Source organism: Psammomys obesus, unplaced genomic scaffold (assembly GCF_907164565.1).
Source record: "Psammomys obesus unplaced genomic scaffold, mPsaObe1.curated_primary_1811, whole genome shotgun sequence".
Taxonomy (NCBI): Eukaryota; Metazoa; Chordata; class Mammalia; order Rodentia; family Muridae; genus Psammomys; species Psammomys obesus.
Genome location: NW_026595134.1, coordinates 32,160 through 51,059, shown reverse-complemented (window position 1 = coordinate 51,059; position 18,900 = coordinate 32,160). Strand labels below are relative to the sequence as shown.

The 18,900-nt window shown below is 38.8% G+C and overlaps 1 protein-coding gene across 1 annotated transcript; it reads right to left on the bottom strand.

The window, feature by feature from the left end:
- Window positions 1-2,045: 2,045 nt before the first annotated feature.
- LOC129685670 (melanoma antigen preferentially expressed in tumors-like) lies at window positions 2,046-13,062 on the bottom strand. The gene is made up of 3 exons (XM_055619175.1): window positions 12,773-13,062; window positions 10,670-11,248; window positions 2,046-2,547 (listed from the first exon to the last, which is right to left on the bottom strand). The coding sequence occupies exons 1-3, from the start codon at window positions 13,060-13,062 to the stop codon at window positions 2,046-2,048; spliced, it is 1,371 nt and encodes a 456-aa protein (XP_055475150.1).
- Window positions 13,063-18,900: the final 5,838 nt, after the last annotated feature.

The window sequence follows — 18,900 nt, the reverse complement described above, 5'->3', positions numbered from 1 at the left end:
TCCTCCCTCTGTTGCTTTTGTACATTATGAAATAACAGCAGTGGAGAAGCAGCCTAGAACAGTCACAGGAGTTACATTTCAAAACTATTGAAAACGAAGTATCAAGAGCACCTTCTTGTATAAGGAATTTCCAAGAACATCATTCACATTGATACTACAACAATAATGACATCCAATTTCTCTCTTCATTGTGGGGTATAGTTTTTACTGGTGGGTGCAGTGTCTCATAGAGAAACATGGTGGCAAGAAAGGAAGGAGGAAAGAGTGGAAATATGCCAATGTTGCTAGAGTTGTATCTTCCCCACTATCTTGATACTGGTAACACACCGAGAGCTGTACTTCTGAGAGCACAAGATCCCAGCTTCTTCACAGAATATATAGTAAACTCCATGTAGGTAAAAGTCAAAAACAAAAAGAAGAGCAAAGAAACAGGTAAACACAATTCTTAATAATATTTTATTTAAATCGAGGTACCAAAACATAATATATTTTATTGGCAACAATGAAAAATTGCTCATCACACTCGCATCTTAATAGATCTTGGAAATGTTCTGCATTATACCAGGATACAAGCCTGACAGAAATATGAACAAATTTGAAATGTTATATCATAGAGGAAATATGACAAATGAATTACAGCATAGTTTTAACATGCACTTTCCTACTGACTTGGAAATAGACTCTTGTAACCAAGAGTAAATTAATAAAAAGAAAATGTTAACTACCTTGACAGTTTTCTGATTGCATTATGGGTGTAAAATATAGTTTGATATATTTGCCCGTATCAATACTAAAAACAAAATTCAGTTTTTTTAACTGTGGTCAGACTGGATCCGAGTATGACCTCAAAAACACAGAAAATATAAACATATATGCCAGCGTTATTACTAATTTATTTCAACAGGAAAACAGTATGTGAAATTATTACTTCCTTTTTATTCTTTTAGTTACTCACTCATTGAAATACAGTTGTTTTGGCATTTCATTGTGTGAAAAGAAGAAGCGCTAATTTTACAACTTCACCCTGACATTCCAATGCAGTATGCTGCTTCAAGAAATTTATAGTACAAGATATTTTTATGTGTGTGTGTGAGGGAGAAGATGCATGACATTTTATGTGTGTACATGTGGGAGCCAGAAGTCAACACCTGGTATTTTGGTTGCTAGAATGTCTGGCCATGCTACCCTAGGGATCTTTCTTCCTCTACCTTTTCAGCACTCAAGTTACAAGGGTGCACTTTGGTGCTCAGCAGTTTACACAAATCCTAGTGATCTGAGCACAGGTGTGCTAGTATGGTAAGCAACTGGATGACCGAGACATTTCCTTACCCTGTGAATATTTTTAATTACTGACTTTACATACACTCTTTCTGGATAAGTCTAGGACATGCAGACTGAATTCATTATTATGCCATATTTTAAGGTATGAAAGAAGTTGGACTCAGTACTCAATTGTGGCTAGTATGTATCATGCCAAACAGGGCACACACACACACACACACACACACACACATATATAACGTATTATATTTATAATATACATAATATTATTAATTTATGTATTATGTATATATACATATATGTACACGTAATATATTATTATATATTAAATATAATCATACCTATAATTTGTATATAGATACATACATAACTTGTATTATGTATATACATGTATTATAAGCAATTTATCCATAAATATAAAGTCATTCTCATATTGTCCTTATCTGTGTGATATATACAAGAGCAAACCAAACAGTCTGAGTAGAGACAGAGTATAACAGGATATGACTGCCTGATATTAAATACACACCACTGTGCTCAGCAAAATCAAACAGACCAATAGTAGAAAAGAGATACATAGGAACTCTTGAAGTCTCCCAGTTTTCCCTACATTATTCTCTTTAGGAAACAGTTACACAACTACCCTCCCAAAGTGTAATTTTCTACACCATAAGGACCATATAGATTGAGTCTATGGGCACAGGAAATAACAGTTAGTACTAAAATGGTATATATCTTGTTCAAATTGTGTTGGACTATGAAATTTACTCATTGTAAGTGATCCAGTTCATGTCATTGCGCTGCGCAAGCTCTAGCATCCTCTTCAGTTGTAGTTGTACAATGGCAAGCTTCCTTTTGTCTAAACTGCCCTGAAAATGCCATTTGTCAAAGCAATGTACAGGCATAGGACAAATCACATATTTTAGCTCCATCAAAGGTTTTAAATTATTCATGATATTCATAAGGATAGGCATTGTGATGGGGTTAGAAGCAAAACCTAGGACACAGAGATGGGTGCATCTAATCAGGGCAGGGATTGCAGAATCACTTATAAGGCAATTATTTAGCTCTAGATATAGAAGCATACCAGAGAGATTTACCAGAAGAGTGCAAATGGCCTTAAAATCATTCCAATACATTGTGTTGTTACTAAGATTCAAGAGCTTTAGGTGGGTGGCCTGAGGACTCTGAGACAGAAATTGGTAGTCTCTGGATGAGAGATTACAGAATGGCAGATACAAGAAATCCAAACCAGGTGGTATGAATCTGTAGGGATCAAAAACAAAAACAAAAACAAAAAAGCTTCTGAAGAATGAAAAGTGAATGAGGAAAACTGTACCTTTATGTCTAGAAGAAACTACTTTTCACATGTATGATACTTGAATATCAATGTGTCAGTGTGTGCTTTAATTCACTTAATAGTTTGTGACTCTGAGAAAGTTTTGTTTTACTTTTCAATTGTTTTTGAGACAGAATATTACTATGTAGCTCAGGCTTTCCTAGAACTATGTAGACCAGGCTATCCTTAAACTCACCGAATCTGCCTGCATTTGCCTCCTGAGTGCTGAGATTAAAAATACATTCCAGGGGGCGGAGCCAAGATGGAGACTAGCACACAGTTCCCGAGCTGTGGAAGAGCTAAATGTCTGAGTTGGTGAGTGGAAGGACCTCTAACCCAGAAAAACAATGGTAAGGCTTTCTAAACAACAGGGAACATCGCATGAGGTGAAAACTTTGGTCTAGGGTCACCTGGGGACTTGTTTGGGTACGTTGAGAAGAGATCCTTTGATCTCCGGGCACTCCCCTCCCCCAGGCCTCCCTCCTCCTCGGCACAGCAGACTCAACTTTCTCAGCACAGACCTAAGTGCCTGGGGTCTGCAGCTCCTGAGGCGGAACTCCAAGCCCTTTAGTGGCAACTGCCAACCGTACCTGTCTCAGAGTCCCAGATTTGCGTGGCGGCTCCACCATCCTCCCAGGGCCCGAGTCTGCTAGACACGATACTAGCTTCACAGGATCTTGATCACTGATCAAGATCTGGGATTTCTCTGTCACTGTGGGATTGTCTGCCCAATCCCACAGTGACAGAGAATATGCTATATACTCACCAAAACCAGGCAGAAACGACATACAAGCTAGGCACACCAGGCGCTGGGCCTCCCAAGCTTGGAGAGCACAGTGAAGAGACCCCAGGACTTCCCAGAAAGCATCTGGACTAGCAACCCAGACTCCAGTTACAGTGGAACTTCCTAACCTGGCAACAGAGCAGCACTGAGCTGGCGGGGCACATCAGCCCTCCTGTTTAAGACGAACCAGGACCAAACCAGAGTACAGAGAGCCTGGTTACCCCTATCCCTACTGACGTGACCACCTTGAGATCTCCAGCTGCAGCGGGACCTCCTAACCTGGCAGTGGCAGCAGCAAGGAGCTGGCAGAGCACATCAAAGAAGCAGGGCCAAACCAGAGAGCAGACAGCCCAGATACCCCGATCTCTGCCAAGTGACCTGCCTATAAGTGAGTGCACCCTTGAGGATCTGCAGATCCCAAGATCCTGGGTCCTTCTAAAACAGAAGCCAGGCATCGAACCCCCTCCCACCCACATACCTACTTTGGGAAACATAGAGGCACTTGGGACATTGAAGTTCCTGCTCTATGCGTCTAACTGAGGAGTTAAGGCAGTTAATGCCAGAAATTGTGCTGCTATCATCACTAGCACCTGCGACATATACAGTGCAGAGCCCCACACACACTCAAGGGTTCAACATTATCCATCAATCTGTCCCTCGAGACACACGCCCATGCAGACTTACACACACACACACACACACACACACACACACAAACACACACACACAAACACACAAGCACGCACACACCTGTATTTGCCCCGTTTGCACATGCGTACTTTTCTCCCATAGGTACAGCTAATCCTCAACACACGCTGAGGACACGAGACCTCTCTCAGCTTCCTGAAGAACTCTCCAGACGCCAGAGAGAGACAGTACCAGTCTGATCTGCAGAATCCAAAAACAAACAGGGAAGGATTCAGATAAGCCAATGGCCAGGGGTAGGCGAAAGAACACTTCCAACATAAATCAGGACATCATGAATTCACCAGCAAACCCCAAAATTGATGGGTACTCCAATTCATCAGAAGCACAGGAAAATGACTTTAAAGGCATGCTTACCCAATTATTTGAGGCTCATAAGGAGGAAATGAACAAAGAAACACAGGCAAACATAGCCAAACAAATAGAGGCACAAGTAGAGATAAAATTAGTGGCATATAAAAAGGAAATGAACAAAGAAATAGAGACCATCGTAGAGAGACAGGAATCTTAATTCAAACACATGAAAGAAATGGTGCAAGGCATGAAAACAGAATTAGAATCAATAAAGAAAACACAAACTGAGAAAACCCTTGAGCTTGAACCCTTGAACTTGGAGAAAAGATCAGGAACCACAAAAGTAAGCATCACCAACAGAATACAAGAGATGGAAGAGAGAATCTCTGGAGCTGAAGACACACTTGCAGAAATTGATACTTCTCTCAAAGAAAAAGTAAAATCAGAAAAGTTCCAATCACAAAATATCCAAGAAATCAAAGACGCTATGAAAAGACAAAATCTGAGAATAATAGGAATTGATGAAAAAGAAGTTTCCAGGCTCCAAGATTCAGAAAATATTTTCAAGAAAATCATAGAAGAAAATTTTCCCAACTTAAAGAAGGAGATGTTCATAAATATACAAGAGGCCTACAGAACACCAAATAGACTAGACCAGAAAAGAAACACATCACGTCACATCATAGTCAAAACACTAAATCTACAGAACAAAGAAAGGATATTAAAAGCAGCAAGGGAAAAAGGCCAAGTAACATATGAAGGTAGACCTATCAGAATCACACCGGACTTCTCATCAGAAACTATGAAAGCCAGAAGGGCCTGGGCAAGCATCATGGAGACTCTAAGAGATCACAAATGTCAACCCAGACTACTATACCCTGCAAAGCTTTCAATCAACATAGATGGAGAAAACAAAATAATCCATGACAAAACTAAATTTACGCAAAATCTACAGAGCAAACCAACCCTACAGAAGATACTAGAAGGAAAACTCCAATCCAACGAAAACAACTTTACCCAAGAAAACAGGGCATACAGATAATATCCCAAAAAAAAATGAAAATAAAACAAGCAATGAAACAGGGTAAGATCACCGACTCCATTACAAAAGGAACTAACATGCATTGGTCAGTATTATCTATCAATATCAATGGACTCAACTCTCCAATAAAAAGACACAGGCTAACATAATGGTTGCGGAAACAGGATCCAACATTCTGTTGCATCCAAGAAACACACCTGTGCAACAAAGATAAACACTACCTCAGAGTAAAGGGCTGGAAAAATGTTTTTCAAGCAAATGGTTCCAGAAAACAATCTGGAGTAGCCATCCTAATATCTAATAAAATAGACTTTCATCCAAAGTTAATCAAAAAAGATAAGGACTGCCACTATATTCTCATCAAAGGAAAAATCCACCAAGAGGACATCACAATTTTGAATATCTATGTCCCAAACACAAGAGCACCTACATTCGTAAATGAAACATTATTAGAGCTTAAATCATACATTGATCCTAATACCTTAATAGTGGGAGACTTCAACACCCCACTCTCATCAAGGGACAGATCAACTAGACAGACACCAAATAGGGAAATAAAAGTACTCACAGAATCCCTAAATCAAATGGACCTAATAGACGTCTACAGATCTTTTCACCCAAACTCAAAAGAGTACACCTTCTTTTCAGCACCGCAAGGAACCTTCTCCAAAATAGACCACAGAGTGGGTCACAAAGCAAGCCTCAACAGATACAAAAGGATTGAAATAATCCCTTGTATACTATCTGACCACCATGGTCTAAAGCTGGACAACAACAACAACAGAAACAACAAAAAGCCGACAAGCACATGGAAACTGAACAACTCACTACTCAATGACAGCTGGGTTAAGGAAGAAATAAAGAAACAAATTACAGGCTTCCTAGAATTCAATGAAAATGAAGGCACAACATATCCAAATTTATGGGGCACATTGAAAGCAGTGCTCAGAGGAAAATTTATAACACTAAGTGCCTGCAAGAAGAAATTTGTAACATCACATACAAACAACTTAATGACCCAACTGGAAATCCTCAAAAAAAAAAAAAAAAATAAGAAGAAGCAGATACACCCAGAGGAGCAGACAGCTGGAAATAATCAAACTCAGGGCTAAAATCAATCAATTAGAAACAAATAAAACTACTCAAAGAATCAATGAAACAAAAAGCTGGTTCTTTGAGAAAATCAACAAGATAGACAAACCCTTAGCCAAACTAACTAAAAAGCAGAGAGAAACTATCCAAATCAGCAAAATCAGAAATGAAAATGGGGACATAATTACAAACACTGAGGAAATTCAAACAATTATTAGGTCATACTAAAAAAGCCTATATGCCACAAAATTTGAAAATCTAAATGAAATGGATAATTTTCTTGACAGATTCCATCTACCAAAATTAAGTCACGATCAGGTAGAAAGCCTGAATAGCCCTATATCTCCCAAGGAAATTGAAGCAGTCATTAATAGTCTCCCCTCTAAAATAAGCCCTAGGCGAGATGTTGTCAGCACAGAATTCTACAAGACCTTCAAATAAGTGATAACACCAATTCTCCTCAAACTATTCCACAAAATAAAAACAGAAGGAACACTACCAAACTCATTCTTTGAAGCCACAGTCATCTTGATACCTAAACCACACAAAGATCCAACAAAAAAAGAGAACTTCAGACCTATCTCTCTTATGAACATTGATGCAAAAATACTCAATAAAATACTTGCAAACCGAATCCAAGTACACATCAACTATATCATCCACCATGACCAAGTAGGCTTCATCCCAGGCATGCAAGGGTGGTTCAACATACGGAAATGCATCAATGTTATCCACCACATAAACAAACTGAAGGAGAAAAACCACATGATCATCTGCTTAGATGCCGAAAAAGCATTTGACAAAGTCCAACCCATTCATGCTTAATGTCTTGGAAAGATCAGAAATTCAAGGCACATGCCGAAACATAGTAAAGGCAAAATACTGCAAGGCTATAGCCAACATCAAACTCAATGGAGAGAAACTTAAATCAATCCCACTGGAATCAGGGATAAGACAAGGCTGCCCATTCTCTCCATACCTCTTCAACATAGTACTTGAAGTCCTAGCCAGAGCAATAAGACAACTAAAGGAGATCAAGGGGATACAAATCAGAAAGGAAGAGGTCAAAGTGTCACTATTTGCAGATGATGTGATAGTATACATGAGTGACCCCAAAAATTCAAACAGAGAACTCCTTCAGCTGATAAACACCTTCAGCAAAGTGGCAGGATACAAAATCAACTCAAAAAAATCAGAAGCACTCCTGTATACCAAAGACAAAAAAGGTTGAGTAAGAAATTAGGGAAACAACACCATTCACAATAGCCACAAATAACATAAAGTACCTTGGTATGACTCTAACCAAGAAAGTGAAAGACCTGTTTGAGAAAAACTTCAAGTCTCTGAAGAAAGAAATCGAGGAAGATATCAGAAGATGGAAAGATCTCCCGTGCTCATGGTTTGGTAGGATTAACATTGTGAAAATGGCCATCCTGCCAAAAGCAATCTACAGATTCATTGCAGTTCCCATCAAAATACCAACTCGATTATTTACAGACTATGAAAAAAATATTCTCAGCTTCATATGGAGAAACAAAAAACCCAGAATCTCCAAATCAATCCTGTACAACAACAGATCATCTGGAGGTATCTCCATCTCCGATATCAAGCTGTACTACAGGGCAACAGTAATAAAAACTGCATGGTATTGGCATAGAAACAGAAAGGAAGATCAATGGAACTGCATAGAAGACCCAGAAATAAACCCACACACCTATGAACACTCGATATTTGACAAAGAAGCCAAATCCATTCAATGGAAAAAAGACAGCATCTTCAACAAATGGTGCCGGACCAACTGGATGTCAACATGTAGAAAAATGAAAATAGATCCATATTTATCACCCTGCACAAAACTAAAGTCGAAGTGGATCAAGAACCTCAACATAAAACCAGATACTCTAAATCTGCTAGAAGAAAAAGTGGGGAACAGCCTATAACTCATTGGCACAGGAGACAACTTCCTGAACAGAACACCAACAGCACAGGCTCTAAGACCAACAATCAATAAATGGGACCTCATGAAACTGAAAAGCTTCTGTAAAGCAGAAGACACCGTCATTGAAACAAAGGACTGCCTACAGATTGGGAAAGAATCTTCACTAACCCTTTATCTGACAGAGGGCTAATATACAGTATATATAAAGAAATAAGAACGTGAAAAGCAGCAAACCAAGTAATCCAATTAAAAAATGGGGAACGGAGCTAAACAGAGAATTTTTGATAGAGGAACATCAAATGGCAGAGAAACATTTAAAGAAATGCTCTACCTCATTAACCATTAGGGAAATGCAAATCAAAATGACCCTGAGATTTCACCTTATACCCATCAGAATAGCCAAGATCAATAACTCAACTGACAACACATGCTGGAGAGATTGTGGTGAAAGGGGAACCCTCCTCCATTGCTGGTGGGAATGTAAACTGGTACATCCACTTTGGAAGTCAATCCGGTGCTTTCTCAGACAATTAGGAGTAGTGCTACCTCAAGACCCAGCTATACCACTGCTAGGTATATACCCAAAATTTGCTCAAGTACACAACAAGGACATTTGTGCAACCATGTTTGTAGCAGCTTTATTTGTAATAGCCAGAACCTGGAAACAAACCAGATGTCCAACAACAGAGGAATGGATACAGAAATTGTGGTATTTTTACACAATGGAATACTACTCAGCAATCAAAAAAGAGGAAATCATGAAATTTGCAGGCAAATGGTGGGATGTAAAAGGGATCATTCTGAGTGAATTATCCCAGAAGGAGAAAGAGAAACATGGTATATACTCTCTTATATAGACCCACAAGATATGATAAACATAATGAAATCTACACACCTAAAGAAGATAATCAAGAAAGCAGACAAAGGTGAAAATGATCAATCCTCATTTAGAAAGACAAATGGGATGTGCATTGAACATATGACAGGAGTCTACCGGAAAAAGGTTTCTGAAAGACTCTTCCTAGCAGTGTTTTAAAGCAGACACTAAGACTCATAAGCAAACCCTCAGCAGAGTGTAGGGAATCATATGAAAGAAGGGGAGTTGGTATGATATGGAAAGGATAGGAGCTCTACAAGGACCAAATATATCTGGGCACAGGGTTTTTTCTGAGACTGACACTCAACCAAGGACCATCTATGGATATAACCTAGAAATTCTGCTCGGATGTGGCCCGTGTTAGCTCAGTAACCAAGTAGTTTTTCCAAAGTAAGGGGAACAAGAACTATTTCTAACAGGATCTCAAGGGCAGGCTCTTTGACCTCCCCACACCCCTCCTGGGGAGGAGCAGTCCTGTTAGGCCACAGAGGAGGACTTTGCAGCTAGCCCTGAAGATACCTCATAAAACAGGGTCAAATGAAGGGGGAGGAGGTCCTCCCCTATCAGTGGACTTGGAAAGCGGCAGGGAGGAGACCAGGGAGGGAGTGTGGGGTTGGGGAGGGAATGAGGGAGTGGGATACAGCTGGGACACAAAGTTTAAAAAACATAACTAATAAGAAAAATAATATTAAAAAAATGTACATTCCAGCACAACCAGCTGACAGTTTAGCTTTCAACACTGAAATACAATGTATTTTCTTCTTAAGAATGTGTTCAGTATGTTAGAATAGATGATTCTAAGAAATATTAAGAGAAAAGCATTAACCCTCTTATCAATTTTAATATTATCCACTGTAGATTTTAGTTCAACTTCTTAGTGGAGAGGAATAACAAAGATCAGGCACCTGAGAATTCCCTGTGGACAGTCCCCAAATAACAACCTCTACTATATCATGGCCTGTATCTTGTAGAGTATAGATTATAAAAATTATCTGACATTATGAGCTATGGACATCTATAATCATGTGCTTCCGTGCTATAGCAAAAATGTTTTCCCCTATCTCAGTTCCTCCTCCTCCTCCTGATATCTGCAGGGCTAGAATGTTTTCACCCTTGTATTTCTGCACTTACTGTAATATCTGTACATTTCTGGCTGCTTAATTTGTGTACTCGTGTCTTTCTTCAGTTTCAAATTCCCAGAAGTGGTGAAATGGAATGCAAAAAACTTGTGAGGAGCTTAGGAATGCCCAAGAAATTTTTCTCTCCTGTCTCAATAGGCTACTGAGGAAAGCCAGGGACCTACTGCAAACTATTACCTGAGCACTTTGTCCCGATGATTTTTAAGGTAGAATGAAGCCAAGTTGAGTTCGTTGAGGTTTTCCAATCGCTGCAGGTTACTGAAGAAATTTTTAAAAACTTTCCTCCTCTGAGATCTAAAAGAGACTTTAAACAGGCTAATGATTTGTAGGTGGGCCATCTGAGACTGGATGCTGCTTATATCACTCAGTGAGCCCTTACCAACAGAAAACTGATCAACACATTTGAGATCAAGAAATTTCAGAGTACATTTGTAGTTATGCAATTTATCTACTTGCAGATCTCGACAGCACACATGCAAAGACCCTGAACTCTCCTCAGCTTTACCCATAAGCAAATCCAAAAATTCCTTTTGCACTAAGGAGCCAGCGAGGAAAAGATCCACTAGTAATTCCACAGGCCTGGGTGACTGAGTCTCAAATCCTGAATTTCCTAAACGAAGATGTCCTTCTATTTTAGTGAAAGAGTGGTCAGAATAAGCACAAGAATGAAAACAGGAAGGTGATTTGGTGTTGACTTCAGGGCATGTGATCCTAGAGTAGGTGACTTGTCTCAAATCTAGTATCCTCAGTTTAGTTCTATGTTGGGAAATGAGCAGATAGAATATATGAGAAATAGCAAATGGTAATGAATCCCAGTAGGATCAATGATGGCATAGAAGAAAAAATCTAGTCTCATCAGGAGTGACTGGATCTTCTTTCTCTGTGGCTTGGTAGGGCTGCATTGGCAGGGGCATGTGAACAAAGAGCAGGCAACTGAGTTCGTGACAGAGGCATCCCCTGCTCCCCTTACTCTGCCTCTGCCTCCTGCATGGAGATTGACCTGCCAATTTTTGAGAAAGGGGAGGAGGGAGAGAGGCTGGGACTGGGAGTTGTTGAAGAAGGTATCTTCAATCAGGATAAATAATGAATAAATTGTGCAAAATTAAGAAAAAAAACAAACATGAGTGAGGTATCCCAGGAGAAAGACACACATGGTGCATACTCACTTATATAGACCTATAAGATGGGATAAACATACTAAAATCTGTACACCTATAGAAGATAAACAAGAAAGAGGACCTGGGATAAGATGATCAGTCCTCACTCAGGAAGACAAATGGGCTTGATATTAGATGTAGGAAAACACAAGTAACAGAACAGGTGCTTACCACAGAAGGCCTCTGAAAGACTCTACCTAGCAGTGTATCAAAGCAGATACTATGACTCCTAACAAAAACTCAGCAGAGTGCAGGGAATCATATGAATGAAGGGGGAGTTAATATGACCTGGAGAGGATAAGATCTCCACAAGGACTAAATATATCTGGGCAGAGGGGTCTTTTATGAAACTGTTTCTCCAACCCAGGACCATGTATGGATATATTATAGAACTTCTGCTCAGATATAGCCTATGGTAGATCACTATGCAAGTGTGTACCCTAGTAAGGGGAACAGGGACTATATCTCACATGATTCAATGGTGGGCTCTTTGACCTCCCCACCCCCCAAGTGAGAAGCAGCCCTGCTAGACCACAGAGGTGGACTTTGCAGGCAGTCTTGATGATACCTGATAAAACAGGGTCAGATGAAATGGTCCTCGCTTATCAGTGGACTTTGAAAAGTTCAGGGAGGAGATGAGAGAGGGAGGGTTGGATTGGGAGGGAGTGAAGGAGCAGGATACAGCTGGGATACAAAGTTAATAAAATGTAACTAATAATAAAAACTAAATGAAAATCATAAAAAGAAAAGAAAAATACAAAAAATTAATAAAAGCAAATTTAAAATAAAATAGAACAAATCCTTTTAGGCAGAGCTGACATTCCTTATACTAACTCCCAACAATTCTTTCCTATTAAAATTGAAACTCTTTTCCCCCATCGTTTTACACCTTAATTCATCTCCAGTCTTCAACCTCCTGTTTTTCTTTTAAGTAATATTTGTTACATAAGCCCATCAATAGTACACATCCCCCCCCCAATAACATAGATTTCATAACAAAATGTGTTGGGCCAACAGGCTCTCACATAAATCTTCAGCATGCACTTGTTACTACTTCTGGAGTGAGTAGTAGGCCATGGCATAACCTCCTGAATGTTATCATGTCTCTACTATACAACCTTACCTAGGAGAGGAGTTCTGTGCAGGACATACTGGAAGATTCTCAATCATGGCTTTCAGGAGTTCATGGTGAATCTCCTGAATACTAAGTGACCCAATATGGAGACAGTAAAAGGGCCAAACTTTAACCATTGCACTCAATATACTCTTATGCCCACCCTTGAAGGCAGCAATGAACAATGGAACAAAAAGCTCTCTTGGAATGTCCTCCAGAGCTTGGATTGCTGCAGACTCATTGCTCAGCAGACTCTGCACAGCAAGATCCAACAGTTTATTCGGGACTGCTGCATCCATCGTTGTGAGCCTGTATCAGGAGGAAAAACATTTAGAATTCCTAGAAAACACACAGTCTCTTCTTTGCAAAATTAATAGCACGATTAGATAGGTTATAAAACAGTGAACAAGATAAATGAAGGATTCTTCCAAGCAAACATGAGGAAACAAAATTATTATTGTTTATCACCTACCTAGTATGGTATGCTGCTGTAATGTCATGTACTGTACTGTAATATCATGTGTAAATCAGTATACATTACAGAATTGTCCTTGGATAAAATAACTTGATGATTAAGATAAAATTATCATAGTTAAGAACAAGGAAGCAGTACGTTTTCTTGAGGCTTCCAGGTTTTCAATCTCAGGGAGACAGCATTCAAGCAGTCGCAAAAATTATGCTCCGTGGTCTAAAATGATGTTCTTCAGTTATAGCTTAAGGTGCAAGAGACTTTAATTACTTCCTACCTGTGATGAACTTACTTTTGTGTGAAGCAAAAGTCAAAACAGTCTGGAAACAAAGGGACTGGGCACTCTCAAGAAGCAAAGGGACTAATCTCACACACTGTTACAAATGTTAGGAAATGTATGCAAGAATTTGCTGTTTGTGCTATGTTTCAAGGTCACACCATGTTCCGAAGAATATCTCTGAATATTCCAATATTTTGGTTCAAATTTCAGTTGTGGATGTGCCTGATATGACTGAGTATGGACTCCAGATTCCATTCTAAGGACTGTGGAGCAATGTTATTCAAATTTGACATATTCCTGAAAAGCCTCACATTAAAAACAAATGCATGCAGATGGTGGAGGAAGGGAGTGTTGGGAGGGGAGGAGGGAGTAAACCACAGGGGGATAAAAATTAATAAAGTATAATTAATAAAGAATTAAAAAATTGGCAGTTCTCCACAAGTTGTTATATAAATTGAACGCAAATTCAAAATTTCCTAGATTAGACAGCATGATGGTAAAGTTCAGATATGAAAGAATATCCAAGGATAGCTAAGATAGAAGACACTTGAGAAGAAACTTATGATATCATACTAAGAAAAGAAAAACTTTCCAGAAAACTTCGGTAAATACACTATCTCATCACTGCTACAGAAACAGATAAATAACCCATTGAAATAGGTTATTGAACCTCCAAATAGAAATCAGTTAACACCAATGGGCATTAGTTCTTAATAAAGGTGGTGGGCTGAAGAGTTGGCTCTGCAGTTAAGAGCACTGGGATCTTCCAGAGGGCGTGGCTTTAATTCCCAATCCTTGTAAACCACCTATAACTTCAGTTCCAGGTGATGGGCTGCCCCCTTCTGGCTCCTATGGGAATTGCACAGAAATGTGCTAAACAGACATACAGGCAGGCACAAATCCACACACATAAAAATGATTAAAATAAATAAAGGTGGCATGGGCAAACCACTAGAGGAAAGACAGACATTCAATGTGTACAGAGTGAGAATTTTAGAGGAAAAGCATCTTAAAGTAGCTCTAAGAAACATGCCATGTATAGAGTAACTGAAAAGTTTACTTAGATTTAAGCAAAAAGTTGAATCACACAGATTCTTGAAGAACATGTGAGAGGTTAAGCTTAAGGGATTTCTGCCTGTCACTGAAATTCTAGGGGTAATGAAAGGAAGCAATGAGCAATCTGACCAAATGGAAATCAATGGAATTTAAAATATTAAATATAAGTATTTCAAAGAGAGCTTACAGACTAAAAGGATGTAGTAATTACATATCTCTGTTAAGTTGAAACAATGCTTCTTGTGTAGAGAACTCAAAAAGCAAGGAAAGAAAACAAAAAAAGTATGAAAATGAAGGTTACACAAATCTGTTAAGAAGAGATTGCAGTCAAATCATAAACACCAAAGTTTATTGAAAATTAGATGTGCATAGTATATTAAAATAGCTCTGAGGTTTGATCCAGTCTCTGGTAACATATAACATATATGCAATTTTAGTATGTGATTGTGTCAGTGAAACTGTGAGAAATGAAAATTTGCATATCCTATAAATATCATCTACACAACAGCTATTTATGCCCAAGGATATTCAGTGAAGCATCGAAACTTCTAAGTATAAACAATTAAAAACTTCACATAGGTTGAATAAAAATGGTCTGCTATAGCCTTACAAATGTGCCTGATGCAAGTGTGAAAATAATAATGAAAATCCCTTAAGAAATGTCAGGGAGGCATTTTAGGGAATGAAATGCTGGGAACATGGAACACCCAGTCCTAAATAAGATATCTCCATCAAATCTTTACCCTCAGGACTCAGGGAACTCTCCAGAAGAGGTTGCAGAAAGATGATAAGAACTACTGGGGTTCTAGGTTATATCCATGCATGGTCCTTGGTTGGAGAATCAGTCTCAGAAAAGACCCCTGTGCTCAGATATTTTTGGTCCTTGTGGAGCTCCTGTACTCTCCAGGTCTTTTTTTATAATATTTTTTATTATTATTAATTACAATTTATTCATTTTGTATCCGCAATAAGCCCCTCCCTTCTCCCCTCCCGATCCCACCCTTCCTCCCCTTTCTGCATGCATGCCCCGCTCCAAGTCCACTGATAGGGGAGGTCTTCCTCTCCTTCTTTCTGATCTTAGACTATCAGTTCTCATCAGAAGTAGCTGCATTGTCATCTTCTGTGGCCTGGTAAGTCTGCTCTCCCCTCAGGGGGAGGTGATCAAAGAGCAAGCCAATCAGATTATGTCAGAGGCAGTCCCTCTTCCCATTACTATGTAACCCACTTGGACACTGAACTGTCATCGGCTACATCTGTGCAGGGGTTCTAGGTTATCTCCATGAATAGTCCTTGGTTGGACTCAAAAAAAAAAAGAAGCCAGTACCATGCAGTTTTTAAAACTGTTGCTCTATACTACAACTTAAGATCAGGGATGGAGCTACCTCCAGAAGATCTTTTATTGTAAAGGATTGTTTTAGCAATTCTGGGTTTCTTGTTATTCCATACGAAGTTGAGAATTTTTCTTTCCAGGTCTGTAAAGAATTGTGTTGGCAATTAGATGGGAATTGCATTAAATCTGTAGATTGCTTTTGGTAAGATGGCCATATTTACTATGTTAATCCTGCCAAGCCATGAGCATGGGAGATCTTTACATCTTCTCATATCTTCTTCTAATTCTTTCTTCAGAGACTTGAAATTTTTTTCATACAAGTCTTTGACTTGTTTGGTTAGGGTTACACAAAGGTACTTTATGTCATTTGTGGCTATTGTGAAGGGTGTTGTTTTTCTAATTTCTTTCTCAGCCCTTTTGTCTTTTGTATACAGGAGTGCTACTGATTTTTTTTGAGTTAATTTTGTATCTGGCCACTTTGCTGAAGGTGTTTATCAGCTGTAGGAGTTCCCTGGTAGAGTTTTTGGGGTCACTCATGTATACTATCATATCATCTGCAAATAGTGATAATTTGACTTCTTCCTTTCCCATCTGTATCCCCTTAATCCCCTTCAACTGTCTTATTGCTCTAGCAAGGACTTCCAGCACTATGTTGAAGAGATATGGAGAGAGTGGGCAGCCTTGTATTGTCCCTGATTTCAGTGGGATTGCTTTAAGTTTCTCTCCATTCAGTTTGATGTTGGCTATAGGCTTGCTGTATATCGCCTTTGCTATGTTTAGATATGTGCCTTGTATCCCTGATCTCTCCAATATTTTTAAACATGAATGGATGTTGGATTTTGTCAAATGGTTTTTCAGCATCTAGGGAGATTATCATGTGGTTTTTGTTTCTTTCAGTTTGTTTATAAGGTAGAGCACATTGATGGATTTCCATATATTGAACCACCCCTGCATACCTGGTATGAAGCCTACTTGGTCATGGTGGATGATATCTTTGATGTGTTCTTGGATTCGGTTTCCAAGTATGTTGTTAAGTATTTTTGCATCAATGTTCATAAGGGAGATTTGGACTGAAATTCTCTTTCTTTGTTGAGTCTTTGTGAGGTTTAGGTACCAAGGTGACTGTGGCTTCATAGAATGAGTTTGGTAATATTCCTTCTGTTTCTATTTTGTGGAATAGTTTGAAGAGAATTGGAGTTAACTCTTCTTTGAAGGTCTGGTAGAATTCTGTACTGAAGCCATCTGGTCCTGGGCTTCTTTTGGATGGGAGACTTTTGATGACTGCTTCTATTTCTTTGGGGGATATAGGACTATTTAATTGATTTACCTGGTCCTGATTCACTTTTGTTAAGGTAAATCAATCAAGAAAATTGTCCATTTCCTTTAGATTTTCAAATTTTGTGGCATATAGACTTTTGAAGTAAGTCCTAATGATTGTTTGGATTTCCTCAGTGTCTGTAGTTATGTCCCCATTTTCATTTCTGATTTTGTTGATTTGGGTGGTGTCTCTCTGCATTTTAGTTAGCTTGGCTAAGGGTTTGTCAATCTTGTTGATTTTCTTAAAGAACCAGATCTTGGTTTCATTGATTCTTTGAATTGTTTTATTTGTTTCCAATTGATGATTTCAGCCCTGAGTTTGATTATTTCCAGCTGTCTACTCCTTCTTGGTGTGTCTGCTTCTTCTTTTCCTAGGGTTTTTAAGTGGGCCATTAAGTTTCTTGAATGAGCTGTCTCGAATTTCTTCTTGAAGGCACTTACTGATATGAACTTTCCTTTTAGCACTGCTTTCATTGTGTCCCACAAGTTTGGGTATGTTATGTCTTCATTTTCATTGATTTCTAGAAAGACTTTAATTTCTTTATTTCTTTCCTGACCCAGCTGTCATTTAGTAACAAGTTGTTCAGTTTCCATGTGTGTGTAGGCTTTTTGCTATTTCTGTTATTGTTGAGGTCCAGCTTTATTCCATGGTGATTATACAGGATACAAGGGATTATTTCAATCTTCTTGTATCTGTTGAGGTTTGCTTTGTGACCAACTATATGGTCTATTTTGGAGAAGGTTCTATGAGGTGCTGAGAAGAAGGTAAATTCTTTTGTGTTTGGTTGTAAAGTTCTGTTAATGTCTGTGAGGTCCATTTGATTCATGACCTCTGTCAGAGATACTGTTTCTGTGTTTAATTTCTGTTTTGTTTATCTGTCCTTTGTTGAGAGTGGGGTGTTGAAGTCTCCCACTATTAATGTATGGGGATCTATATGTGGTTTAAATTTTATCAATGTTTCTTTAACAAATGTGGGTGCTCTTGTATTTGGGGCATAGATGTTCAGGATTGTGATGTCTTCCTGTTGGAATTTTTCTTTGATGAGTATGAAGTGTCCTTCCCCATCTCTTTTTATTAATTTTGGTTGAAAGTCTATTTTATCAGATATTAGAATGGCTACTCCTGCTTGTTTCTTGGGTCCCTTTGCTTGGAAAGTCGTCTTCCAACCTTTTACCCTCAGGTAATATCTATCTTTGTGCCTTAGGTGTGTTTCTTGTATGCAACAGATTGCTGGGTTTTGTTTATGTATCCATTCTGTTAATCTGTGTCTTTTTACTGGAGAGTTGAGTCCATTGATGTTGAGAGAGATTAATGACCAGTGGCTGTTCGATCCTTTGATTTTGATGTTGGCTGTGGTCATCAGGTTGTGTGTTTGGTTGCTTTTTGTTTTACTGTAGTAAGGTTAATTATTTCCTGTGTTTTCTTGACAGAAGCTAATTTTCTTGGGTTGTATTTTCCCTTCGAGTGTCTTCTGTAATGCTGGATTTGTGTGTAGGTATTGTTGAAATTTGTTTTTGTCATTGAATATCTTGTTTTCTCCGTCTATGGGGACTGAGAGCTTTGCAGGGTATAGCATCCTTAGCTGACATCTGTGTTCTGTGTTTTGCAGGGTATAGTATCCTTAGCTGACATTCTGTGTATGCATGATATCCTTCCAGGCCCTTCTGGCTTTCATAGTCTCTGT

What these genes read in the sequence shown, in the direction of transcription:
- LOC129685670 (XM_055619175.1), bottom strand. Translation starts at nt 13,062, where the DNA reads ATGGATGCAGCAGTCCCGAATAAACTGTTGGATCTTGCTGTGCAGAGT. An exon ending in GCACAGAACTCCTCTCCTAG is followed by an intron (nt 11,249 to 12,772) that starts GTAAGGTTGTAT and finishes TTCCCAACATAG; the next exon opens with AACTAAACTGAGGATACTAG. An exon ending in CATCGGGACAAAGTGCTCAG is followed by an intron (nt 2,548 to 10,669) that starts GTAATAGTTTGC and finishes TGATCCCTACAG; the next exon opens with ATTCATACCACCTGGTTTGG.